General features: G+C 33.4%; 4 protein-coding genes across 4 annotated transcripts; 2 read left to right on the top strand and 2 right to left on the bottom strand.

Moving 5' to 3' along the window:
- Positions 1-4,004: 4,004 nt before the first annotated feature.
- On the top strand, positions 4,005-7,435 carry LOC125224339 (serine/threonine-protein kinase BSK6-like). The gene is made up of 10 exons (XM_048127721.1): positions 4,005-4,330; positions 4,410-4,621; positions 5,116-5,251; positions 5,424-5,557; positions 5,634-5,739; positions 5,848-5,933; positions 6,263-6,451; positions 6,553-6,717; positions 6,804-6,917; positions 7,008-7,435. Exons 1-10 carry the CDS (start codon positions 4,249-4,251, stop codon positions 7,248-7,250), a joined length of 1,467 nt encoding a protein of 488 aa, XP_047983678.1. The 5' UTR covers positions 4,005-4,248; the 3' UTR covers positions 7,251-7,435.
- Positions 7,436-8,365: 930 nt separating this feature from the next.
- LOC125224340 lies at positions 8,366-9,566 on the bottom strand. The gene is made up of 3 exons (XM_048127722.1): positions 9,406-9,566; positions 8,954-9,289; positions 8,366-8,731 (listed from the first exon to the last, which is right to left on the bottom strand). The coding sequence occupies exons 1-3, from the start codon at positions 9,473-9,475 to the stop codon at positions 8,580-8,582; spliced, it is 558 nt and encodes a 185-aa protein (XP_047983679.1). The 5' UTR covers positions 9,476-9,566; the 3' UTR covers positions 8,366-8,579.
- Positions 9,567-14,458: 4,892 nt separating this feature from the next.
- On the bottom strand, positions 14,459-17,680 carry LOC125223648 (O-fucosyltransferase 19-like). The gene is made up of 7 exons (XM_048126893.1): positions 17,055-17,680; positions 16,404-16,476; positions 16,262-16,332; positions 16,071-16,159; positions 15,874-16,006; positions 14,934-15,649; positions 14,459-14,820 (listed from the first exon to the last, which is right to left on the bottom strand). The coding sequence occupies exons 1-7, from the start codon at positions 17,466-17,468 to the stop codon at positions 14,622-14,624; spliced, it is 1,695 nt and encodes a 564-aa protein (XP_047982850.1). The 5' UTR covers positions 17,469-17,680; the 3' UTR covers positions 14,459-14,621.
- A 4,819-nt stretch (positions 17,681-22,499) lies between these two features.
- Positions 22,500-24,323, top strand: LOC125217777 (60S ribosomal protein L35a-3-like). The gene is made up of 5 exons (XM_048119311.1): positions 22,500-22,638; positions 22,727-22,762; positions 22,876-23,104; positions 23,658-23,700; positions 24,082-24,323. The coding sequence occupies exons 1-4, from the start codon at positions 22,607-22,609 to the stop codon at positions 23,697-23,699; spliced, it is 339 nt and encodes a 112-aa protein (XP_047975268.1). The 5' UTR covers positions 22,500-22,606; the 3' UTR covers position 23,700; positions 24,082-24,323.
- The last annotated feature ends 734 nt before the right edge of the window (positions 24,324-25,057 follow it).

Here is a 25,057-nt window from a genome sequence, read left to right as displayed (position 1 = left end):
TGATTTGAACCATTGAAAAATGTCAACAGATCACAAAAAAAGCATCAACGGGAAAATGTCAACAGAATTTCAACGGTAGTCAATGATTGATGTTGCGTTGATATTATGTTGATACTGTGTTGACATTAAAATCTTGAAATTTTACACTGTGTTGATATTGTATTGAAATTGTGTTAAAGTTGTGTTGAAGAGTTTTGAGTTTGTACAATATATATGTTCGCATTTTATCACTATTAGAACTAATATTATTCATATATTACTAGATTGAGTTATATTTTCGGTAATAGTACTATTTTCCATGCATAATAATACATACGTTCATAGGGTTGCGCTAGTGCGCTAACTAATTTATAGTAATAACTAATACCTTTCAATTCTGTGTATTAAAAATATCAATACAAAGACATAATTATATCAATACAACATGTAAAATTTAAATATCAACACAAAGACATAAGTTTATCAGTACAAGAAGATTGATAAATTTATGTCTCTGTGTTGATATTTTTAACATACAACATTAATATTAGTTATTAGTTATTACTGTAAATTAGTTAGTATTTGATCACACACCTACGTTCATATACATAAATGAAGTCATTAAGATGGAATATTAATCGCATTGATATAAATTAAATATGTAGAAAAATATCATCTTGCCATCGGTGGGCACCGTTTTCATATAGTAGTTCACATTGACCTTGTTTACTTTGTTTATCTGGGGGCACCATTTTCGTATAGTAGTTGGATTCTAAACAATAGATATGTTCAAGATTAATGTTTATATTAGTATAATATTCTTTCTATATACAATGGTTTAAACGAAAACGCTTAATTTTTGTGAAAATATGATATAATTATATATTTTTATATATTCATGAGTTTATTGTTCATTCGATCATATATAAGAACCAATACTTATATGGAGTATAAGGTAAGGAAGGATTATGCTATAAACTTATTTCAAACTGTACTGCAATTTTGATTTAAATGTATAAAAATCATAATTTTCATCATCTATAAGATTTGAACCTATAACCACGAATCCATACAATATAATGTACTATATAATTTGTAAATGAATAAAGATTATAAGTATAAACTAACTAATACATCCGAAACATAAAGCACAAAATTCAAACAACCTTTTTTGAAAGAGATATTCAAACAACTTTTACTTACGATGTAAAAATTAAGTACTCCATTATGTACATAAAAAGAATTAAAAATACACAGTGGGAATTGACTAATTAGGTTGGTCATATGCTTTTATAAGAAATATAGTGATTTTGGCACTCTCTATTCGCATTTTTTTGAAATTAATTTTATTTCCGATCTCTAATTACGTGTATGATATTTACTGATAAAGTAATTCGATTCATATCAAGATTGAGTACATTCGTGATGTGTTAAAAGCCAAAATTAAAGAGCAACTAAGTAATAGTATAAGATCAATTTAAAATATATAGAAATAATCACAAAGGAAAATGAAATTATTTTATTAAAAAAAAAACACTCTATCACGCGGATACATTTAGTAGGTGATAATTCCACTAAGCACATTCTATACTATTATTTATTAATGGTTGAGTATGTGACGGTGTTTGTGAATAATAAAATAGAGGTGGATTAAAAAATTAAACAAATAAAACTTTGGAATTGGTCTTCCACGTCTGACGAAGAAAACAGCGTAGTCAAATAATCTTACAATAGAATATGAGTATACAGATTATAAAGTACAAATAAAAAGGGACAACAAAAATCTTGAAACCTTAACTTTATTTGGTCACTAACAAGTTTTAGATAGAATTAAGAATATTAATGTAGGATTAATTAATTAATCTAGGTTTCGTGAATCTTTAACTAAGATCGAAAGAGGATTCCGGTTAGTGATTGACCAACACACATGGAATAAGATATTTCTAAAAAGAAAAAATGTTATTTAAATTATAATTTTTTGCTTAACTTCTAGTTAATCTCATAACTTAGTAGTTAATTAAATCATAGTTTTTTTTTCATTTCTCAATTGTCCCATGCAATTAAAATTCTGATGAAATTTATTATAACTTTTGTACTTGTCATTATATATTCACCAACTAATTAATAATCATCTAAACTGACCATCATAATATAGAATAATTCTAATTTATCCAGAAGTTAATAAAAAATTATGATTTGAATAACAAATTTCATCAAAAATTTTAATTGCATGGGATAATCGAAAAAATGTACACAAGTTGTGATTTAATTAGCTAGTTTTATAAGTTATGAGTTGACTAGAAGTCAATCAAAATGTGCGATTTAAATAACAAATTTTTACTTTTGAGAAAATGTAATGTTTTATTTGTTTTTAAAAAATTATGAATTGAGAAAGTACCATTTATTTGCTCTAGAGTTATTTGCCAAATATTTTTTAGGTTACGGATATTTCGTTAAAGAAATACTCCATTCATTAACAAACTAGCCTTGATTGAAGGTATTGTCTCCTCTTATTGCAGGCGAAACATGCCAAAAAACCTCAATGTCGAGTCAATCTATTTAATTTTTTTGTTTTATAGTAGGCAAAAACAATCACATGGTGTGCTTTTGGGGGGGAAATATGATTATATATTTTTATTTAAGAAATATTATAAAATGCTCTTAATTTCAAATGGAAAAATCTCATATTTACAGTTTTGTGACTGCATTATTAGATTTAGAATCCCCTATACTTTATTGGAAGTGAGACTCATTTATTGACTTTTTATGGAGGTAAATTGGCATCATTATAATATTTTATGTAGAACATTATGCATTATTAGAACAAAATTAGACAACATATCCATAAAATATTCAATTATTGCGTGACTGCGTTATTAGATTTAGAATTTCTGATACTTTATTCGAAGGGAGATTCATAAAATTATATTTCAGTGACTTTTTATAGAGGTTAAATGTCATTTTTATAATATTGAATGTATTTTGTATATGTAGAATATTACGCATTAATAGAATAAAATTGGAAAATATCATTATATAAAATGTTCAACTATTGTGTTTTCATATTTCTAACCGCCCGTTTTTGTGACTGCATTATTAGATTTATAATGATCCCCAGTAATTTATTGGAAGTGAGATCCATAAAGTCACAATTTAATGACTTTTGGTGAAGGTAAAATGTTATTAATACAATATTATATGTAGAATATTAGTATGCATTATTAGAATTAAATTTGATAAAATATACCTACGTAAAACTGGATAACATATGCGTAAAATAAAAGTACTCCATATAAACTAAAAATGGATAATCAAGAATGTTTTATAGTTTATGCACCTAATTACTTGAGCAAATAATCAAGCATGTTCATTGTTCATCGCACGTAAATTAAGGCATACTATTAATCTTGATTTTCTTTTACAATGCAGTGTACTGTAGTACCTAATTACTCCCTCTGAATGAATTCACTTTGTTACTTTCATTTTATTAATTTATTTTGTACTATGGAATGAAAGAGTGAGTGGAATGAAAACTAAAACATTTTTTCATATTCATTAATTTATTTTGTACTATGGAATAAAAGAGTGAGTAGAAATCACATTTCATTTTATTCCATTAAATAAATTTCTCTAGCTCAATACAAATTTCATGAAAAGTAAACTAAAAGACTATTTTTGTGAACGTCCTAAAATACTAAAATAAGACTATTTTTTTAAACAAACGGATGAAATATAAATTCCATGAAAAGTAAACTAAAAGACTCTTTCTTAATTTCAATCATACAGGAAAAATAATTCAATGCAGTTTTACCTATATCAAAAAATAAAACCACTAACCTTTCCAACTTCCAAATTACTAAAATTTAACTCAAAATTAATAAAATCAATACTCCATAATTAAATCCTCATTAAACAAACTCAAAAAAATCCGCCAACTAATGCAGAGAACAAGGAAGAAAGGGGGAATGATGAAGAAATTGAAAGACAGCATAAAGCAAGAAAAGCTAAACCTTGGTGCCAAATATTAAAAAAAGAAAACACCTTTTTGAGAAAACACACACACACACACACACCATTCACAAAAACCGACCCCCAAAAAACCATAGCTTGTCTCTAATCCAGACTCCCCAACGCTTATAATGCATGCTTCTCAAATGTGAATTGGCGAAACCCGCGTTGCAATCACGTTTCTTGGATCCATAAACCCCTAAAAATCTCATCTTTTGAAGATATCAACACTCACATTCTTGCGCAGAAGAAGATCTTCAAATGGGTGGGCGCTGCTCCAAGTTTTCACAGTGTTGGTGGCCTTCCCATCTCAAGCCTGCAGCTCTCCAACCATCTGATCCGGGTTAGTGTGATGATCTTTGATTTGTTGTGGGGTTGTGTTAAAAATGACTTCTTTTTTAATTTTTGGTGGATTTTTGCAGAAAATGGGGAGAAGGATTCGCTGCCGAGCTTCAGGGAGTTCAAATGGGACGAGCTGAAGGCTGCAACTGATGGGTTCTGTTCCGACAATATTGTTTCAGAGCATGGGGAGAAGGCTCCCAACGTTGTGTACAAAGGCTTTCTTGAGAATGAGGGGTGGGTTGCTGTAAAGCGCTTCAATAAATCTGCTTGGCCTGACTCTCGTCAGTTCTTGGTTAGTTTTGCTTCTTCATTTCATCTGCTGCAGTTTTGCCTTTTCTCTTCTTTTTTTTTTTTGCTCAAGTGGAGTTGTGATTTGTGTATTGTTTGATCGGATTAGCTGTTTCTGATTGCATATAGTGTGCGTTTGTGTGTGTGAGAGAGTCTTGATCAGGATTAGTTTCATAAGTTTAGAAGAAGTGAAGGTTTGTTCACTTTCCAGTTTATCTAGTGTTCTTTGATGTTGTTTGATCTTCTGTGTGTGTTTGTGTTTGTGGATTAAGATCAGTTTCTCAAGTAAGGAAACTAGGAGAAGGCTTGTTTGAAATTCCATTTCCCTAAGTTCTCTGATTTTGCTCAATCGTATTGTATATGCTTGTTTTTTGAGGATCATGATCGGTCTCTCAATAATACGAAAACGGAATAGGTTTAAAAAAAATTGTTGAAGGTTTGTTCGTTTTCCGTAAAGCTCTGTGATTTTATTTGATCTTGTGTTTGTGTGTGCTGAAGGATGAGGCAAAGGCAGTGGGGAGCCTCAGAAGTGAGCGGCTGGCGAATCTGGTTGGATGTTGCATCGAAGGGGAAGAGAGATTGCTGGTGGCAGAGTTTATGCCTAATGAGACGCTGGCTAAGCATCTTTTTCATTGTGAGTTCCCTTCATTTAGTTCATTCAGGAAATCGTGTCTAAAAAGCGTAGCTTCCTTCATATAATTGTTGATCCACCGTATAACTTTGGTAGATATCGTAGATAATTAGGAATTTAGATTTGATCTTTGAAACTTAACACAACTTTGCTCCTGTTTGGTGAATCGGAACAGGGGAGGACCAGCCTATGAAATGGGCGATGAGGTTAAGAGTGGCCTTGTATTTGGCCCAAGCTTTGGAGTACTGCTCCAATAAGGGACGAGCGTTGTACCATGATCTCAATGCTTACAGAGTCTTGTTTGATCAGGTGAGGAAACGCAATCTCTAGACTTGAGAGAATTGTCAAACTATGTGTTCTTATAGGTCCCGTTGCTTGTGCACAGGATGGCAATCCGAGGTTGTCTTGCTTCGGGCTGATGAAAAATAGTAGGGATGGCAAGAGTTACAGCACGAACTTAGCCTTCACTCCTCCCGAGTACTTGAGAACTGGTAATATGCTTTATGAGCTAGTAATCTTTGTTAGTGATGTTTCTTGATACCTTTCCCCTCTGCTCCGTCTATTTTCTTTGGATTTGACTTTGATACGTTCCTCTGCAGGAAGAGTGACTGCGGAGAGTGTGGTTTACAGCTTCGGGACCATGCTGCTAGACCTTCTAAGTGGCAAGCATATACCTCCGAGCCATGTAAGTCTCCACGCTCGATTTAGAACCATCTAAATCTACATTATCTCCTCACTCTTTGCTTGTGATTCAATCTCTCAATGCATAGTGAGAATAAGATTATGATAGATTGCATTCAAAACTGAAACTTTTAGAGTTTGGAGTTCGATCAATTACGAACATGGTTCTTTCAACTATGTGCCTTATGTGTCTGCTAAATGATCAGGATTAGCCATTTTGACAATTCGGCTTGTTCCACTGTGTTCACATTTCTATAAATGGAATCCGAGAATGAATCTTGAATTATACTTTTTACACTGAAGTATGTTTCCGATTCTCGTGTCATTGTTTAGGCGCTTGATCTCATCCGAGGAAAGAATTTTCTGATGCTGATGGATTCTTGTTTGGAGGGCCACTTCTCCAACGATGATGGAACTGAGTTGGTTAGATTAGCTACCCGCTGTTTGCAATACGAAGCACGAGAGAGGCCAAATGCTAAGTCTCTCGTCACTTCTCTTGTGTCTCTTCAGAAAGAAGATGAGGTATGGATTTATGCTATTCATAACATTTTGTCAATCTGCATCCAAAGGTAAAAATAATGGATTTTGAATTTAAACGTACGGTTTTCATTTGAAAAATGCAGGTTCCTTCGTACGTTCTACTCGGAGTTCCCCAAGGGACCTCAAACAGTACTCCACAACTGCAGCTGAGCCCCATGGGTGAAGCATGCTTGAGAATGGATCTCACTGCCATACATGAAATCTTGGATAAAATCGGGTACAAAGACGACGAAGGGATTGCCAACGAGGTTTGTATTATTTTTTCGTGTTATCTATAGCACTGTGTTCTTCAATCTGTGGAAAGGCCTCAATAATTGTCGTTGTTTCCACGCAGCTCTCTTTCCAAATGTGGACAAATCAAATGCAGGAGACTCTGAATTCAAAGAAGCACGGTGATGCTGCTTTCCGAGCTAAGGATTTCACAACTGCCATCGATTGCTACACACAAGTAAGCCGTTAGAGTACATTGACAGTATATATGATTTAGTATACCCGAAAAAAATTCGATCAAACAAGTTTGAATGGTGGTTGTGTACAGTTCATAGATGGAGGGACAATGGTGTCACCAACGGCCTATGCTCGTCGGTGTTTATCGTACCTTATGAGCGAGATGGCCAATGAAGCCCTTGCTGATGCAATGCAGGCGTTGGTGGTGTCACCGGATTGGCCGACTGCGCTGTACCTTCAAACGGCTTCGCTGTTTGCACTTGGAATGGAGAATGATGCTCAAGAATCACTCAAAGAGGCAACAAAGCTGGAATCGAAAAGAAACAGACAGTAAAGAATTGTATAGAGATCTCTACTTGCAGATGATTTGATGTATTTAGCAACACTTTGAACACCAAGTGATCAATCATATGATATTGATTTCTTACTATCTTTTGTGTGTAATGAAAACTTTAGCTGGTTGTTTATACAGACAGCTTTTTTAATTTTATGGAATGAAAATTGCAATTTTTTTTGAAACTTTGCTACTACTATCTAACAATACATCAAATTGACAAATATTATTACCAGATATATCCTTATTCCAGTTTCATGATTTTTAATCATACAAAATTTCTGAGTTGTCACATGTAATTTGCATAATTCATCATGTAATTCCTTTATTGACTTATATTTTAGTATTAACTTCAAATTAAAAATAAAAATAAAAATAAAACCATATAAATTGGGAAAACAGCCTATTGCAAAGTTGAATTTTTAACTATATATTTTTATTATCAAAGCTTCGTGATTTATAGATTATAACCTCGATACTTGTTTTTTTTTTCTTTTTAATAAGAGGATCAACAATAGTTGATCATCTACCCCGTGATGACTCGAACCAATAGATTATAACCTCCAACCAATAGGTTGGAGGAGAAGCGTTTTACCAACTGAGTTGCACTTCGTTGTCATATACCTCAATACTTGTTTTCAGAGGATCAACAATGGTTGATCATCTACCCCCGTGACGACTCAAACCTCCAACCAAGAAGCGCCTTAGTAACTGAGTTGCACTTCGTTGTCATATACCTCGATACTCGTTGTCTTGGGTGAATTTGTACTTAAATATTTATCAAAACTAATAAGGTAAGTATGAAGTTTGGTATAATTACACAACTATCGAATGATGCATATATCTTTCCAGTATATTTGAAGCGATGATATTTAATTGCCTGGAGCTAGTATGTTAATTTAATTTGGTGTAATTTAAGTATTATATTCAATATATATGTGAAGAAGTAATGAAAAAGTCATAACATTGAAAGTTATAAGAGACTACATTCACTTTTATCGAATAAATTTTTATGAAATGGAGTAGTTAATGAGGCGTCATATTGGATAGGAATAAAAGTACAAATTGGCTGAAAATAAGCATATAAGAATTATTTCGGAAACAAAAGCTTAGACTTATTGTAATAAAAAGATATTAATAAATATTAATAATTGGTAACATTACAAAACCACACAAAAACATGAAAAAAAACCAATACAGCCCTCAATATATAATATCTCCTTCACCAATTACATGCTTGGCTTCTCACATCTTTCTCTCATTAATTTATGAATTATAAGTTCAAAATTATACTTATATAATTATATAAATAATATATATTTGTATATATTAGTAGTAATAAGATGATAGAGCCGGAGCTGGAGCCGGAGCAAAGGAATCATCCACCGTAGAAGGGGCCGCGCCGCCACTGCTAAGAAGCTCCAACATCGCACGGTGTGGGTTCGATCTCTGCTTCTCACATAGTGCCGGCAAAAACACACCTACAAAATTTAAAAACAAGAAATTTGACACTCAACATAACTATTTCATGCTAAGTGAAAATTGAGCATATTGGAGTATTAAATTTATCATTTTGGTCCGTCACAATTTAAAATAATTAAGTCTCAAAATCTACTAACTAAGTAGTACTAATATTTATGTGATGTTAAATTGAAACTGCCATGTAAGTCGAGACGGAGAGAGTATTAATTTAATGAAAATACCTTCACCCGCGGCAAGGTTAAAATAGAGGTCGACGATGTTGGGGCAGTTTTGGTAGCACGACGGCGAGCAGAGGCTGGAGATGAACTCTGGCGCCATGAAGGCGTCGGAGGAAATCCCGACGCTGCTGCGGTCAACGCCGCAGGCGGCCACGCACTGGTCGGACTCAATGCGTCCGGCCAGTCTCTCGGCCACCACCACCTCGGAAGCCATGCACGTGTACTCCACGACACCTCCGGCTCCCTCGTCCTTGTAGCTCTCGAGCGCGCATCGCTTCCCCGACGTCGCCACCGCGAAGGCGCACAGATTCTCCGGCAGATTCTCGCAGATCACATCAGCTGCGTGTTTTTAAAAAAAAAAATTATTACAATGCACGTTTAGTGTGTGTGGATTTATGTGAAATTTTGCAAAATTAATTATAAAGCGTGACTAATTGGAAAAGAAGAATTGTTACCAAAAGCTGCGTGAATGGAAATGGAGAAGGCGAGGGAAAGAAGCAAACACGATTTCATTGAAGAAGCCATTTGATGGTGTGAGGGTATTTTTGTAACTTTGGCTTCTTGAGATCTCTTGGAGATGGAATTAAGTGAATTATGGTTTGATATGGAAGATTGTGATGGGAGATTCTTCTTTATATAAGGTGGAGACTGGAGTGAGATAGAAATATGAGGGTTTGGTTGCATGCATTCTCAACTATATTAGTTTGGTAATTTGGGTGATAACATTTCTACCTAACTAATTTTGTAATTTGAGTGATTTTTCTTAGTAGTCTCGTCCATATACTCCCTCCATCCCAAAAGAATATGCATTTTGGATTCAGCACGTGTTTTAATGCAAAATTATTAAAATAAGAGAGAGGTAGCGAGAACAAAAAGTATTGTTAGTGAGAATGAGTTTCATCTCATTAGAGCTAAAAGAGTTTCCAAAAAATTAGAAAGTGCATATTCTTATGGGACAGACGAGTGCACACCCTAGCAATTTTTTGGGATGCTCAAAATGATTTTAATTGATAAAATAAAAAGGGAAAAAGGAAATAAAAAGCTGAGGCATCTTTGTGTACACAAATGAGAAAATTAAAAAAATTTGAAGCTCGTTGAGATTGGTAGACTTTGTCCAAATTTATGATTTAAATCATCATTATTCATTTTTATGCTGTAATATATAATCAATCTTGATTTTATAGAGGCATAAATGCTCTTAAATCGGCTAATTTTGTTTATTAACCTTCTTTTGGTCATGTGAACGAGTTACTCATATGTATCAAAGCCACATAATTATCCAAAAGAATTGTAAAAGTACTATAGTAAAAGTATGTTTGTGAAGGCAGTTTTATTTTAACTGAATAATTGAAATAATAGTATTGTATAGACGTGTGAGGATGTCATCTCAGCATGTTTAGTTGAAAGTTTCCGATTTAGGTATGCTGAATATATACTTGCTTATAGATTTTTTGATTTTCTCTTGCATTATTAGGTCGTCACGTTAATTGATTTTTATACACGCTTACCACTAATTTAGAGGGCTTGCGACAAATATATTGTAAAGCAAAGCCATCCAACCATCTTCATAAAGTGGGATGCTCCCAACAATAAAATACTATTAAAAAGCTTATGTTTTAAAAATCGAATCGGTCTGACTAGTTCGATTAGAAACTTATACATTGTTCAATCCACTGCAAAAACGCCAGTTAAGTGTCGAACAACAACTTTATATTTGAGTTAGGACACACAATATATAATTTTTCACAATGTTCTAAACCGAATATTATCAAATCGACCCGATTGTTCGAATCATGAAATGGTAATTTTATTGATTTACATGCCTACTCGTTTTTAAAATATTATTATATAAGACATTGAAAAAAGAAAAGGCAATCAATCGTATCCTTGAGATTCTTGTAATTTAAACGGTCTACTTTATATTATAATTATATATTCCTTTAATTTTTATAGTGTTTACGATATAGATTACATGATTACGAAAGAATAAAATTTATTAGGTAGCGATGTATGTAGAAGTAGAACCATAAAATGCCTCCCACGTCTCCGCATAATTCAAGTATGTACATAAATGGAAAAACAATATAAAAATAATTAGATCCGCTTCTTTAATTTTCGTGCTTGGTTGTCGTTAATTAGGTCGTATTTAGTTAATTATTTGTTTTTAAACCCTATCATTTGTCTTGTGGAGTGGAGTACTATTTAATTGTTTAATTTCGTGTACAAATTCAAAATAAGAAGTGTAGTTTCTCGACCTCCAAATTCAACATATAAATTGCTCTCAAAACTAAAGTAATGCTCTTTTTTGCGCTTATTTTACATTGTACTTAAAACATGTCTCAAAATACTTAATTTTAGAATCACTTTGCTGAAATAAATAAAGGGGTATTTGTTAGTAATTTCTAAAATTTTAATATATTCTAATTTTTCATACTAACTTTAAAATTTATATATAAATTAACAAATTATTGATTTGTCTTGCAAAATATTTTAATTGGTGGGATCGTGAGGAAATCGAACGGTAAAAGCGCAGATTTAATTAATTAAAATAATTTTTTCCAATTTAATAAAGGTTTACTATAAATGAGTTACAAAATAAGGATATATTTTTGTAATTGGAACTCAATGATAGGTTTGGCAATTGGGGATGTGACTTCTCGTTTTTTTCAAATCCTTGAGATTGTTTTGGTCATCGAATCATAATGTTGAAAATAATAAATTCGAGTTTTCTAGCCCTTGCCAAACTAGAACGTGCAATTAATTCATGGGACTCTGATGATACGTGATTTAAAATTTTGTTGAGTAGTATTATTTGATGGTTCATAATATTTCTAAGTACTATTTATCCATAAAAAATTTGGTTCATTTTAAACTTATAGATCTTTATTTTTGTATTTTTAAAACATTACTCGTGGTGTGTTGGATTTCTGTATCGCATGATTATTGCCTGAATTTCCCAAATTTAACATTTCAATGCAGCTTGATGAGTCAATTAACTCACACTATACATAGAAATATTTGAACGGACCAGATTGCATAACCCAAAATTATGGGCTTATGTGAAAATTGCTTTTCCAACGTGCATTGATTCAAATGTATGGGTTGTCGTTTGTTAATGGTAATTTGTACTGTTCTTAAATCAATAGTAGGAATTTTGTGTCGTTTAGTGTGTTTCAATTGACTGTATTTCATAGAAACTTCAATCATAAATGTGAAATATTTGGAATATTAATGATCATAGGTTGAGTTCTTGTACAAGTTGTTGGCTTGTTGCTATTAAGGTATGGAAAAAGATAAAAAGTTTACAAGACCATCATATATTAACTTTAAGGCTCTTAACTAGGGCAGGGAGAGGTTTGGTTCCTAACCGAACCGATCGGTCGGTCAACCGATGCTCAAAATTGACAAAATCAAGAACCATAACTGACACCGAATAAGGTTCGGTTCTCGATTACCTGGCCAGGAACCGAAATAACATTAAAAAAAGGTGAAAAATGTTTTTAGAATCCTTATCTCTTATTAAAAATAATATAGCTTCTCTATCTCCATCAGTGTCTTTAACTCTTCGAATATATAAGAAAAACAAATAAAGAGCAAGAGTAATTGTGAATAAGAGAAAAAGAGGAAAAAAAGAAATAAAAGGAAAAAAGTTACTATACAATATTAATTATAGTAAGTTAATAAAATATATTATTAAATCGTTTCCGTGGTTATAACTTCCCGCCCTTGAAACTGGAACCGGGACTGAACCAAACCCGATTAGGTCAGTTAACGGTTACCCAAGAACCAAATTTTTTGGTTCAATTCTTGACCGAATAACCGAAAATTGTTTACCCAACTCTACACTTAGGTTTGATGAAATGACAATAATCCCTTTTCTTTTTGAGAAAATGATAATACACCTTGATATTATTGCCTATATTCTTAAGAAAGGAAAAGCCCAAGTGTACAACAAATTTTCAATTTGTAGTTGTGATGAAACATGATTGGGCTAACAGTAGTTGGGCCAACTTGGATTATAATGGTAATTAATAATAGTCCACTAAGCGAGCAAAACCAATAATTATCTTTATCAAAAAAATTACTAGGGAGACTTTATTTGAGTGATAGATAGATTGATAAAAAATGAGGTAAATTAATATACCATTTACTTTAATGTATTGATTAAATTTAAGCACGTTTAACCATCTTATCCTTTGAATACTCAATCCTTGTTACGCATAATGGACGCTCAAACAAATGTTACTTCAATGTGTATTAAGCAGCTGTTAAAATTAGCATTCTGTGTAAATTATTGTCCACTTAGGTTTCTTTAATCATCAAATTAGCATCTCACTCTATGTTTAATTACTGGGATAAGCTCACTTCTTGAATGCTTAAGTTGTACACTTTCACACTAATTGTTCTTCTTCACCACATGGCTTCCAGCCTAATTTCCTTAAGAACTGTTGTTTAAACAGCAAATCAGTTGATTATTTTACATATTAGACCATGCTTTGATTAATTAGAAACTCCCTAAACTGAGTAGACAAAGTGCTCCTTAAGCTAATACCTAAATAATGTCTTAAGAAATACTACACCATACTTCTTTGACTCTGGTAACCCCCCATCCCATGAGTTAATATAGAGTACTATAAATTTTGTGAATTTGATATTTTGCCCGGATGTGTTGTGACTAACATAAACCTAATTTTGTGAATGCGACTAACCAAAACCAATGGTTAATTCCTCTGTATTTTTGTATAGAAATAAATCTCTTTGCTCCAAAGATTAACATCAACAATTTGTAATTAAACGACGTTTCAAGGGTTTTACAAAATTTATGGTAGGTTTGAGTTTCATATGTGTACCGATTTTTTTAGCGAAAAAGCTCACAAAATAGCATAATCTTAAATTGGACTTCCAACGTGAAATGTCTAGCTCTGTCAATATATTGCCCAAAGAATAGCAACATGTTACTCATAACATGAAATGTCTAGCTCTGTCAATATATTGCACGGAGAATAGCAACATGTTACTCATTTGTTATGTTTCTTGACCAAAGTTACGTTCATGAACATCCTCATCGATTAAACGTGGCGATAAAATCAATTACTTATATTTACTTGTCTAAATGAAAGGTGTTGTATCTAACCTGAACCCATGGCTAGTTCCTCTGTTTTTTTGTATACATTCCTCTTTGAAGTTTGAACCAAGATTAACATCAAGAATATCTGAATATGTAATAAAAGTAGGACTTTTCATAAGTGTGATAATAAAATCAACGTATAATCTACTTGTATAAATGACTAAGTGCTGTATTCCTCTATATTTTTTTTATATATTCCCATTTCCTTCAAGATTAACATCAAAAAATTGCAGTAATAAAAGTAGATTTTCTTTAAAAAAATTATGCTAACTTTAGTTTGAATTTGTTTATAAATTTCAACAGAAACAGTATCGACAAAATTTGCAAAACATCTTGTTGCTCCCTCCAACATAAAATATCTCTGCATAAGTATGTAGTTCTTCTTGTTAGAACGTGTTACTCATTTCTTTTCTCTGCAATGTTTCTCGACAAAAGTTACATTCCTCAACATTTCTGATCGATCAAAGCGTAACAATAAAATCAAATAATCTCTACTCATCTAAATGAAAAACAAAAAAAAGAATAAGCCATATTTCCCCTGCTTCAGTTTAGATACCTATCACATATGCAACCGGGATAAGGATTAGCGTAAAAATTCTCCTCTAATCTCGGCGTCGGCCCTGCTTCTCTCTGGTACGGCGCCCCCACTCTCTTCTCGTGCATTTTCTTCACCTTCCCCGCAAATTCCTCCCACGAAATCTCCCCACTGTCCATTCTATCCATCAGTTTCACAAAACTCATCCTGTCAACGTAACAAACCAAATTAGATCAAACAGCAGAACTCATCCTATATTAAAATAAAAATAAAAAAAGGGTGTGTCGGGAGAACTTATCCCAAAAGACCAGTTTACCCACCTATTAGGATTAATAGTCCTTTTGAACCCTTCGAACCTCCGGTGCCCCTGCACCGCCTTGGCCATGTTCCCGTCGTACGTGTACACAAACACGTCGCTCTCCTGCGCCACAATGTAGTCGAGCGCAGCCAGCCGGTTCTGGTAACCCACAAACGGCCTGAGCTCCTCAGGCGTGGCCAGGGTCGAGTGCGAGTACACGTTGGGGTACTCACGGCGGAGCGCGTCCATGCTCCCTTCGCCGTAGATCTCTCCGGCGACGATGTAGACGCGGGTGGCGGAGGGGTAGCCCATGGCCTTGAGGAAGACGGCGGCCTCCCTGGGGGCCAGGGGGCAGCCCCCGCGGGCGCGCTTGTCGCGGCTGTCGATCTCCTTCTCCTTCCAGTGCTTGGTGGCGTAGCGCATGCGGCGGAGCTCGTTGGATTCGGCGGCGGTGAGGTTGTGGCTGCAGCCGGTGAAGGCGAGCATGTCCTTCTCGTAGCGGAGGTGGAGGGCGATGTAGGGGGAGTAGTCCTCTTCTTGGTCTCGGAGGCGAGCCACGAGCTTGCGGCCGAGGTCTTCGATGGGCGGGGCGTAGCGGAGGGCCTCGTAGTTTGTGCGGCACCGGAGCTTCTGGATGGACGGGGCTAGGCCGTTGTTGGCGAGGCGTGAGTCTGTGTGAGTGAATCTTATCACTCTTTTCTTTTTCAGCAATGTTCCCATGTCTCTGTAGTACCCTGCCTGCACCCAACAAATTCAACAATCCTCATGTTAGGTCTAATTCATGATTTTGATCACTCAATATAGTTTACTAGTAGTAGTAATTAGTTGGTTTCTCATAGGTACACTTCAATAGATGACATTGTATATATCTAGATTTAGGCCTAATTCACACATGATCTAACAAATTTTAGGCCTAATTCACACCCACACAATCAATTGTAGCTTGTAAACTCATTGATTACCTTAGACCAAGAGATGGGAGCTTTGTTGACAGCCTTCACTCTTGCATACTTTTCCGGCAGCTTGTCGACGATCTCAATGTCAAGACTTAGAACCTCAATAAAATGCTTCCAATCGAAGATATCCTTGAAATCACTGCTCCATAAATACATCATCAAAGTAAATCCAAAAATCGATCAATCAGTTTATATATATATACCTAGGATCTGTCCAGAAGCTTGAGTGATCGAGCGAAGGAAGCACAAGAGTCGCATTCATGATCTTCACTATCGCCACCATGTCGCATATCTATTGCAATTCATACTTACTCTTAGATTCCTTTAATATAGTACTAATATAGAAAAAAAAAATTGAAGATTCAATCTTGATTTTGTATAGATGGAGACTCACTCCTGTTCTCATCTGATTCAGTCCCCCGTTTGCTTGAACCAAAACATACCCATTCGTTGCATTTGATGTCTCTGAAATCCAAATTGTAAAGATTCAATCTTGATTTTTGAAAGAGAGAGAATGAGGGGAAAATTTTACGTACTGATGCGATTCTTTGGCCGTACAGTGCAAGGGTATAGATCGCCACTGTAGGGTTTTCTCCATATTTCTGAAATCTGGAGGGAAAATTGAATATTAGTACATGCAACACAAAAAAAGAGACTTTTTAAAAAGATGAATTATGTTTTATTTCTGTTTGTTTAAAAATTAAAATAAAGAAAGAGCGCAACGTTCGGTTAATCATTAGAATTCAACGTTTAAGAGTGATTTGAGTGAGAAAAATAAAATGTGATTATTTTCAACCGTTATTTGATCACACCCACTAAACACCATCGTGGCCAACTACTAACATAGCTCCGATTAATGCTAAATCGTTATTTTCAATAAGCAAAAATACCAAAATAGTACAATATCGTTCGTACAAATTGAATGATCATACACAAATTCATAACCAAATTTCTTGACCAAATGAAGTTATTAGTGGCCGGAATTTAATTTCAGGTTAAGTTTGATTATTCATGTCGCCGTTAATTAATTTAATGCCGCGGCCCACTAGTAGTAGTAAACGTAGTATAGAAAAAAAAAATAGATTAAATATGATTGATTACTAATTTATTGGTAATTAAGTATATTGAACTCGAAGAAAGTAAATTTGAAATCAATTTAACAAAATTGGCCGCAACTTTCGACTCACCGGAATTTTCTTTTTGCGGCGTCGGCGGCGTCTCTCCGCCGCGGGATGCGAGCGGAGCTCCGTCTCGAAAAGCGCCTTGTGCGCGGAGGAGGAGAGATCGGTCTTGAAGAAGCGGACGATCATGGTGTCCCTATCCGCCACCGCCCCGCCGCCGCGGAGCAAGAGGAAGAATCGGAGATAGGCGGAGAGCGCCACCATCAAGAGGAGGATCACGAAAACCGTGCGGCAGCGGCGCTTCCTCGGCGCCAGAGATTTCAAGAACCACCGCGGCGGAGGGCGGAGATTCTGCCTGCCTTCCATGTTGGTCAATTCGTCCGCCTCCGTTTCTGATTCCGATGGATTCTCGTCGGTGGCGCGGCGGCGGTGGTGAGTATAATAGGTGGAGGTGGTGGCGGTTGCACCGCCGGTTGACATGGAACGAGGGAGGTGAAATTTCAAAGAAGTGAGAGAAAGTTGGATGGTGTGGGAGAGAGGGAAGAAGGCATGGATGGAAAAACCGTTTCTTTCTGTTAATTTTGCTAAAATAGACTTTTATTAAATTGTGGGGTTTTAATTTTTTGGGGGGTTTTTTCACAGGAAATTGATTTAAGCGTAATGTTAGGGGCAAAGAAAAGTAGTGAGAGAAAGGAGAGGGAGAGAAAGCACGTTTAATTTCTTGCAAATCGTCTATGCTTTGATCATTATATATAGATAGTATAGGCCAAGGTGGAACAAAGTAGTTGCTCAAACTGTGAAATTAATAAATAGTATACTCCTTACTACAATTGAAAGAAGGAATATTTATATTTATATACTCCATGTATAATAGTGCAAAATTCAAGTGGATAAATGGTCGATTTTGTTCCATTTTCATCTCCTAAAATGAAACGATTCATAGGTACTAATTTTAATCATCTAAACGGTGGAATATTTTTGTATAATTGATATAATGATAAGGCAAAATCAGTCCTTTATCCAAAATGAAAGTATGAAATCTTGCATAATGTCGATATTAACGTCTAAAACATCTAGACAAGAAGATATGACGTTAAAGATCAAAATTTATAAATGAGTATATAACAAAGTGAAATTAACATGATGTGTTTATGTGGCTCTGACACATGTAGTAAGTGAGTAGATTAATATACTAGGATGGGTTAGTAGTTTGATATCCTATATACTATTCATTTTGGCAGAAGTCTCACAAGTTATAATCTGCTACTTTTCAACTTTTTTACTCCCTACATTCCATAAATATATGGACAATGAATATCGCACAGGAATTTAAACAAAATTGATGAAGTAAGAGAAATGAGGAGAATGATAGTGAAAGTAGTGTTAATGGATCGGATAGTGAGACCTACGTAATAAATAAAAATTGATATAACTTTCCAAAAATGGAATGCACATACATTTCGTTCATTAAACTTCCATCTCATTAATTATTAATCGTTTATAGAATGAATTTTACTTCCCTTGCCTAAACTACTCTTTAACAGTTTGTAACATTTATGTGCAACTAATATTAATTGTAATACATAATTTTTGTTTCATCATAACTCACTTACGTATGAGTAATTACTGTCGAAAACGATACATGATCAGAAAATACCTTGTTATTTTTGAAGTTGAAACGATTATGCATCTAACTGGTTATTTTTATTTTTTTATTACTGTTTAATGTGTGTATGTGTAGTGTTGATAAATATCTCAACATTTGTAAAATTAATTGGACCAAAATATATTTCCTACTTTCACGTTCACGTTCCTGAAGGGTGAAAAATTTAGTAACAAATTCCAGAATTTTCTGCCGTATCGTCTTGATCATGGGAATTTCATTTTTCAAAGAATTTTCAACACTTTATTTTTCTATTATAAAAAGGTCAGTTTTTTGGGGAAAATAATTCTGAAACGTTTCACTCAACCTTGAGATTATTTCTGTGATAATATTTTCGTAGCTGAATTGATGTAATAGAAATAGAATGAAAAGAATTTCAAACTTATAATGTATGCCACATAAACTAATAATGCAATGAATATCATTTAAAGTCACGAATTTATATGTTTTTACTTCGTGAATATATAGATAAATTAAATATGTCCCAAAAAACATAAAGAGTGAATTATGATCCGTGTACATTTCATATTTCTCTGGACGTGACATGAAAAAAACAACATTACGACTAATAAGACTGCTTGATTACTGAAGTAGACTTCTTCAAAATTGACAATACATGATAAAAACTGTGATGTTTGTATGTTACTTCACCATAAAAACATATTCAAATAGTGTAATCAATTAAATGCACAAATCTACGACTTAAAGACGTTTTTCTTAATTTGTGTCCTAAATTTTAGCCATTAATAAAAAAAATCCAATTAATTAGATGAATTGGTTGTAGTGCGCATATTATTGCTTATGTGAACATCATCGCCGAATAGTCGAATTATTCTTATTTATTTTATTTTATACTCCATGTATTTATTTTGATTATAATTTTAGACATCATTAACTTTAAAAAAATCATATAATAATCAATCATCAATTTGCATTTTGTATAACTTCAAAAATAATGATGCTAATGTGAAATACATAGCACAGTACTTATGTAATAAGTATTTAATATTATGTTAACATATGTTAATATCGTATTTATATTAATCCTATGCTATATGATTATATAGTTTATTTTAAAAATATAAGCCAGTTTCGCATATACTTCTTCTTTTGTCGGGGAGGCAGGGTCAACTTTGCAAATCATAGAATGATGATAAACAAATTTCATAAAAAGTCCAACACGCTCTCAAAATAAATACCATACTACTATTTTATATAATAATTGCAGGACTTCTTTTCTAGGAATTTGGTTGCATTCCAATTAGGGGTGATATGATTCGAGCCACCTACGACATGTCATCGAATTGGTCCAAGTTTTAATGGAATGATTTAGTTGGTGGTCTAGCAACTAAAAGATTATAGATTAAAAAATATCATCAACACATCATCATATTTAGTTGAGGGAACTAAATTTTCAGTCATTTCACTGATATCAATTTCTAGTTGTTCTTATACTTTAAAACATATTACCATGCGTTTATGAGCATCGATAAATATTGTTGGAAGAAATTTTGCATTTTTAAAAACTCTTTCTTGACTCAAATATCATTTGACTATAGAAACGTTTAATTTATGACTATTTTATGAGAACCGCCGCTTCGATTGCATTTGGTTCATTCATTTATAGTGTATTCTCTCAAGAGAAGTCGTAAAAGTACGTGGCAAATAAATCAAAATGGCGGTTCTCATTCTCATGAAAAAAGTACAAAAATAGGAGTAATTTTTATAGCTTCGAAGATATTTTGGTCCAAAAAAATCATTCTAACGGCATTATATCTACGTTCAAGGATATCTGGAATATTTTTAAGAATAGGGATAGCAAATTATATTAGTGCAATAACCATGAACTAAAAATGCAGTATCTTTTTTTTTAATTGAAAATTAAAAAAAAAAAAAATTGGTGAGAGATAGGAAAAAATTAGAATCGTGGGAAGAGTTTTATGGGGTTGGTAATGGGACAATGTCGATTTGTTTCTGCACGTTTTGTGTAGCTCAGTGCACGACTGTTTTGCAATATTATTATTCTATATTCATTTACAAGATGTCAAAAAATTAGAGGTCTATCAATTAGTGATGCTACATGAACATATTGCAACCTAACACAACTTTATTATTCTCTTTGCTTTTCGTTTTCTTCTTCTTTTGAGGTATATATTCTCTCTCCAATTTGGCAATTCATTATTCTTGATGTTCTAAAACATTGTCGCTGTGATATAATGACTTTGTTTCGACTAAAATGATATACTGACAAAAGCTCTAATATAATGGAGTATATGTAAAAAAAAACTGATCAATTACTTATTGATTTATTTTATTTCCCTTCCCTCCTTGTATTGTCAAAGTTATATGATCAAATAATTGAATAATAAGACGATGTAACACATTCAAAGTGTTAATCAATTCACCAGAACATTGGATCATAATTCGCCAGGATTATTTTTAATTACAAGGCAAATCCAAAAAATCCATGGGGTATGATAAAGACATATTTATTTTAAGCGAAAGTAATTAAAGCAAATTCTTTTTTCATTTTGATTAATTAATTTATCAGTTAATTAATTAATTAATTAATTAATTAATTAATATTGAGTTTATTTTATCATCTTTTACGAACCCATTAGAGCATCTCCAAGGGAGAAGGTATATAGAAAATGTATATCATCTATACGTCTACTCAAAAAGTGAAATATATCATTTTAAAAAAGAAACATACTCCAAAGAAAAAAGTATATAGAAAGGTAAATGATTTTATATAAAATAATATTAGTACAAAATGCATTAAAAAAATATAAAGTGTGATACCTTCTCAAATACCTTCTCCCTTGGAGAATGGTTTTTCATGAAAAGAAGGCAAATATGGTAGCTATAAAATTTACCTCTTCAAAATGGAAAAAGGTATAATACCTTCTCAAATACCTATCCCATTGGAGAATGATTTTTCATAAAAAAAAAAGATAATATGGTAGTTATATTAATTTACCTCTCCTCTTAAAGATGCTCTTTTAGTACTCCATCTATCAGAGCATCTCTAACAAGGAAGGATAAATAAAAGAGGTATATCATTTATATATCTTCTCAAAAAGTGAAATATACCATTTCAAAAAGAAACATACTCCAAAGGAATAAGGTATATAGAAAGGTAAATAATTTTTTAAACATAAAATAATAGTACAAAATGCATTAAAAAATATAAAGTATGATACCTTCTCAAATACTTTCTCCCTTGGAGAATGGTTTTTCATGAAAAGAAGGCAAATATGGTAGTTATAAAATTTTACCTCTCCATAAAGATACCTCTTCAAAATGGGAAAAGGTATAATACATTATCAAATACATCTCCCATTGGAGAATGATTTTTTATGAAAAAAAGGTAAATATGGTAGTTATATAAGTTTACATGTCCATTTACCTCTCCAAACTCCAAAGGGAGATGCTCTCAGTATAGATCCGAAGTAACAAAGTAAAGCTGAAATCTTCAAGAAATCTTCAGGAAATTTAATAACACTGGGTATAGTTCCAAAAGAAAAGGAAAAGTTAAATGATAAATTATTTAGTAAAATTAATATGTGGGTTATTAAGGGTAAAATATAAAATTCATACTACTACATTATTGCTCACTTCATTCCTTAAAAATAAAAACTTTATATTTAAGGAAATTTATTTATCTCCAATAAGATAAAGACTTATTTTCCAGTAACACAGTTTTCTTTTTACCTCTTTCTCACTTATAAATTTAACATTAAGAATCACAGTTATGAACTAAGCAGAAAGTCCAATTTCAATTGGGTATGAGCAACGGCCCACTAAAATGAAGGTTTTTACGTAAGCCCATATCATAGCCCATTTCATCCCCACAGAACCACACCTAAAACCCATATAAAGGCAAGAATTAGGGTTTCCGTCAGTCGTCTTCGTCTTCAGCTCAAATCGATCGAGACCTCTGCAGCCGGCGAAAATGGTGAAAGGAAGACAGGGAGAGAGAGTGAGGTTAGATTTCACGGTTCCGTCTTCTTTGTATGTACAGCTGCTCGATCCTACGACAATTTCTGATTTTAATTTTATTTTTTTTGTTCAGATTGTACGTTCGTGGAACAATCCTCGGCTACAAAAGGTATGAAAACAGATCGCGCTTGCTCTGTCTTTTGGTTAACTGTGTGAGTGTGCGTTTTTATGGGAGGAAAATGTGATGATTTTGCGGATTTACTTATTGATTGTTGATAATAGGTCGAAGTCGAATCAGTACCCAAACACTTCACTGATACAGATTGAGGGAGTGAACACGCAGGAGGAAGTAGCGTGGTACCGCGGGAAGAAGATGGCGTACATTTACAAGGCCAAGGTGAAGAAGAACGGCTCCCATTACCGATGCATTTGGGGAAAGGTCACGCGCCCCCATGGCAACAGCGGCGTCGTTCGCGCCAAGTTCAAGTCGAACCTTCCCCCCAAATCCATGGTATGTTCCACACCAGCCTCGGTTTATGTCTATATATTGGTTTTGACAAACTCATGAATCAGTCGAAATTGTTGGTGGTTCATCTCATTGTGTTTTACTATAAGATCTATAAGTGGCTTAGAACTGAATTGCTGCATAGTTCGCTTAATACTAACTAGGGATGAACTGAGCTAATGCACTAGTGAACCAATCTTTTTTTGACTGCTTATTGTTGTGTTAGCTCCAGTTCTTGTTAGTTCTAGTTTTTGATGAATTGAAAAATCCCCATCTCTTATGGGTATACCTGGAGAAGCCTTTGTATTACAATAATTATTTTGTTATAAACTTTTGGTATGTCTTTAGTGGGAAATCCAGAACTTGTGATGGTTGTTTATGCCGTAATCATAATTTCAGTATACTTCATTACAATGATTCTGAATGGTTTTATGTTTTGTGCACATTATCTGCATTTCATTTAAAAGCTTTCATGGAATATTCAAGCTTTCATTGAATATTCAAGCTTTATTGAAGTGGATTTACTAATAGCTTATTCGTCATACACTTTGTGAAACAGGGAGCTAGGGTAAGGGTGATGATGTACCCGAGCAACATTTGAGGTAAAATTCCAAATTCAAGTCAAGTTGCTTTCTTTCTATATGCATCAATTTATTGAAGTTGGTCCTGTGATTGAAATATGCTTTCTTCAGTATATTGATGTAAATCATCTGAGGTTTATCATTTATGAAATCCAATTTTTTTTTAGAAAATCACATTACATCTACAGAGGGAAAAAATCAGTCTTGCGTCTCTTTTTCTGGTTTTAGGATTGAGTTTCACATATTCTGTCCTCCTTAGTTTATGCTTTGTAGTATAATGATTTGTTTACTCCATATGTTTATGTGTTTGAACTTCAATCTGTTTCATGTAGTTTATAACTGCATCTCTTTGCTTGCTTTGGTTTCTTGGTTCTTTTCTGAATTCATTTGTTATTTCTGCAGTGGTTCGTGACTTGTAGATCACTTGTTGGAGCATTAGGTGACTACAGCCCAGCACTACTCATAAGGATTTTATTTATAGTTTTTTTTTATCTAGGCTTATATTCTGTCTCGTCCCATTTTCTGTTTTTTTGCACTCTGAATTCAAGAATCGATCGTTTTGATTTACAGACATTTGTGTCTACATGCACATTTGCTATTTTCTTATTTCTTTGATGATACGTCTGGAATTTTTGTTTCTTCAATCCTTTCACTTGTTTGCAAATTTATTGGCTTATTGCTTACATGAGTTTAATGAAAAAAATTCTAAGAACTAATCTAATCAATCCGCTTTTGTAAGTTTTACACGATTAAGTTGTATGAATGTTGTTCATTTGGTGGATTTGTTCCAGTGTTTAATCTCGAGGGATTTCACTTCAATTTAATTTTAAATTACTGAATACTCTTCTCATTGTAGTGTTTAAATATCATAAAAGGGAAAATAGGGCTTTGATTGATTTCATTTTGGGATTGTCCGTTTAAAAATGGGACGACTTAAAATACAAAATGTGCCATAATTTACAGTGCAATGAACTTGGGCTGTTGCCTGGACAGATAATTTGCTATTGTGGTTGGTATGTTGGAAGAAATTCTCCTGTATGCCTATAAATGAAATAAATGTGCTCTATACATATAAATGAAAATAATAGTAGTAGTAAGTCAAAAGTGAGCAGCATAGCTATAAAATAAAGTCTCCACTTAAAAAGTACTGGTTACTGTTTTTAATTGAGGTGGAATTTGATTAAACACTTACCAATGATTATAGACAAATGGATCAAAAAAATATAATAAGAATGAATTATTACTTTATTCATGTATAAATGTGAATAATTTGTTTCACTATTATTTCTTGTTATAAAAGTTTTCAGTCGCATCGCGTTTTGTCATTGCTTCATTCACATTAGTACAAAATGCATCATTATTTTGCATTATGTTGTGA

This window comes from Salvia hispanica, chromosome 4 (assembly GCF_023119035.1).
Source record: "Salvia hispanica cultivar TCC Black 2014 chromosome 4, UniMelb_Shisp_WGS_1.0, whole genome shotgun sequence".
In the NCBI taxonomy this organism is placed as follows: domain Eukaryota; kingdom Viridiplantae; phylum Streptophyta; class Magnoliopsida; order Lamiales; family Lamiaceae; genus Salvia; species Salvia hispanica.
The sequence above is the reverse complement of the archived record's forward strand: the minus strand, read 5'-3'. Positions and strand labels throughout refer to the sequence as shown.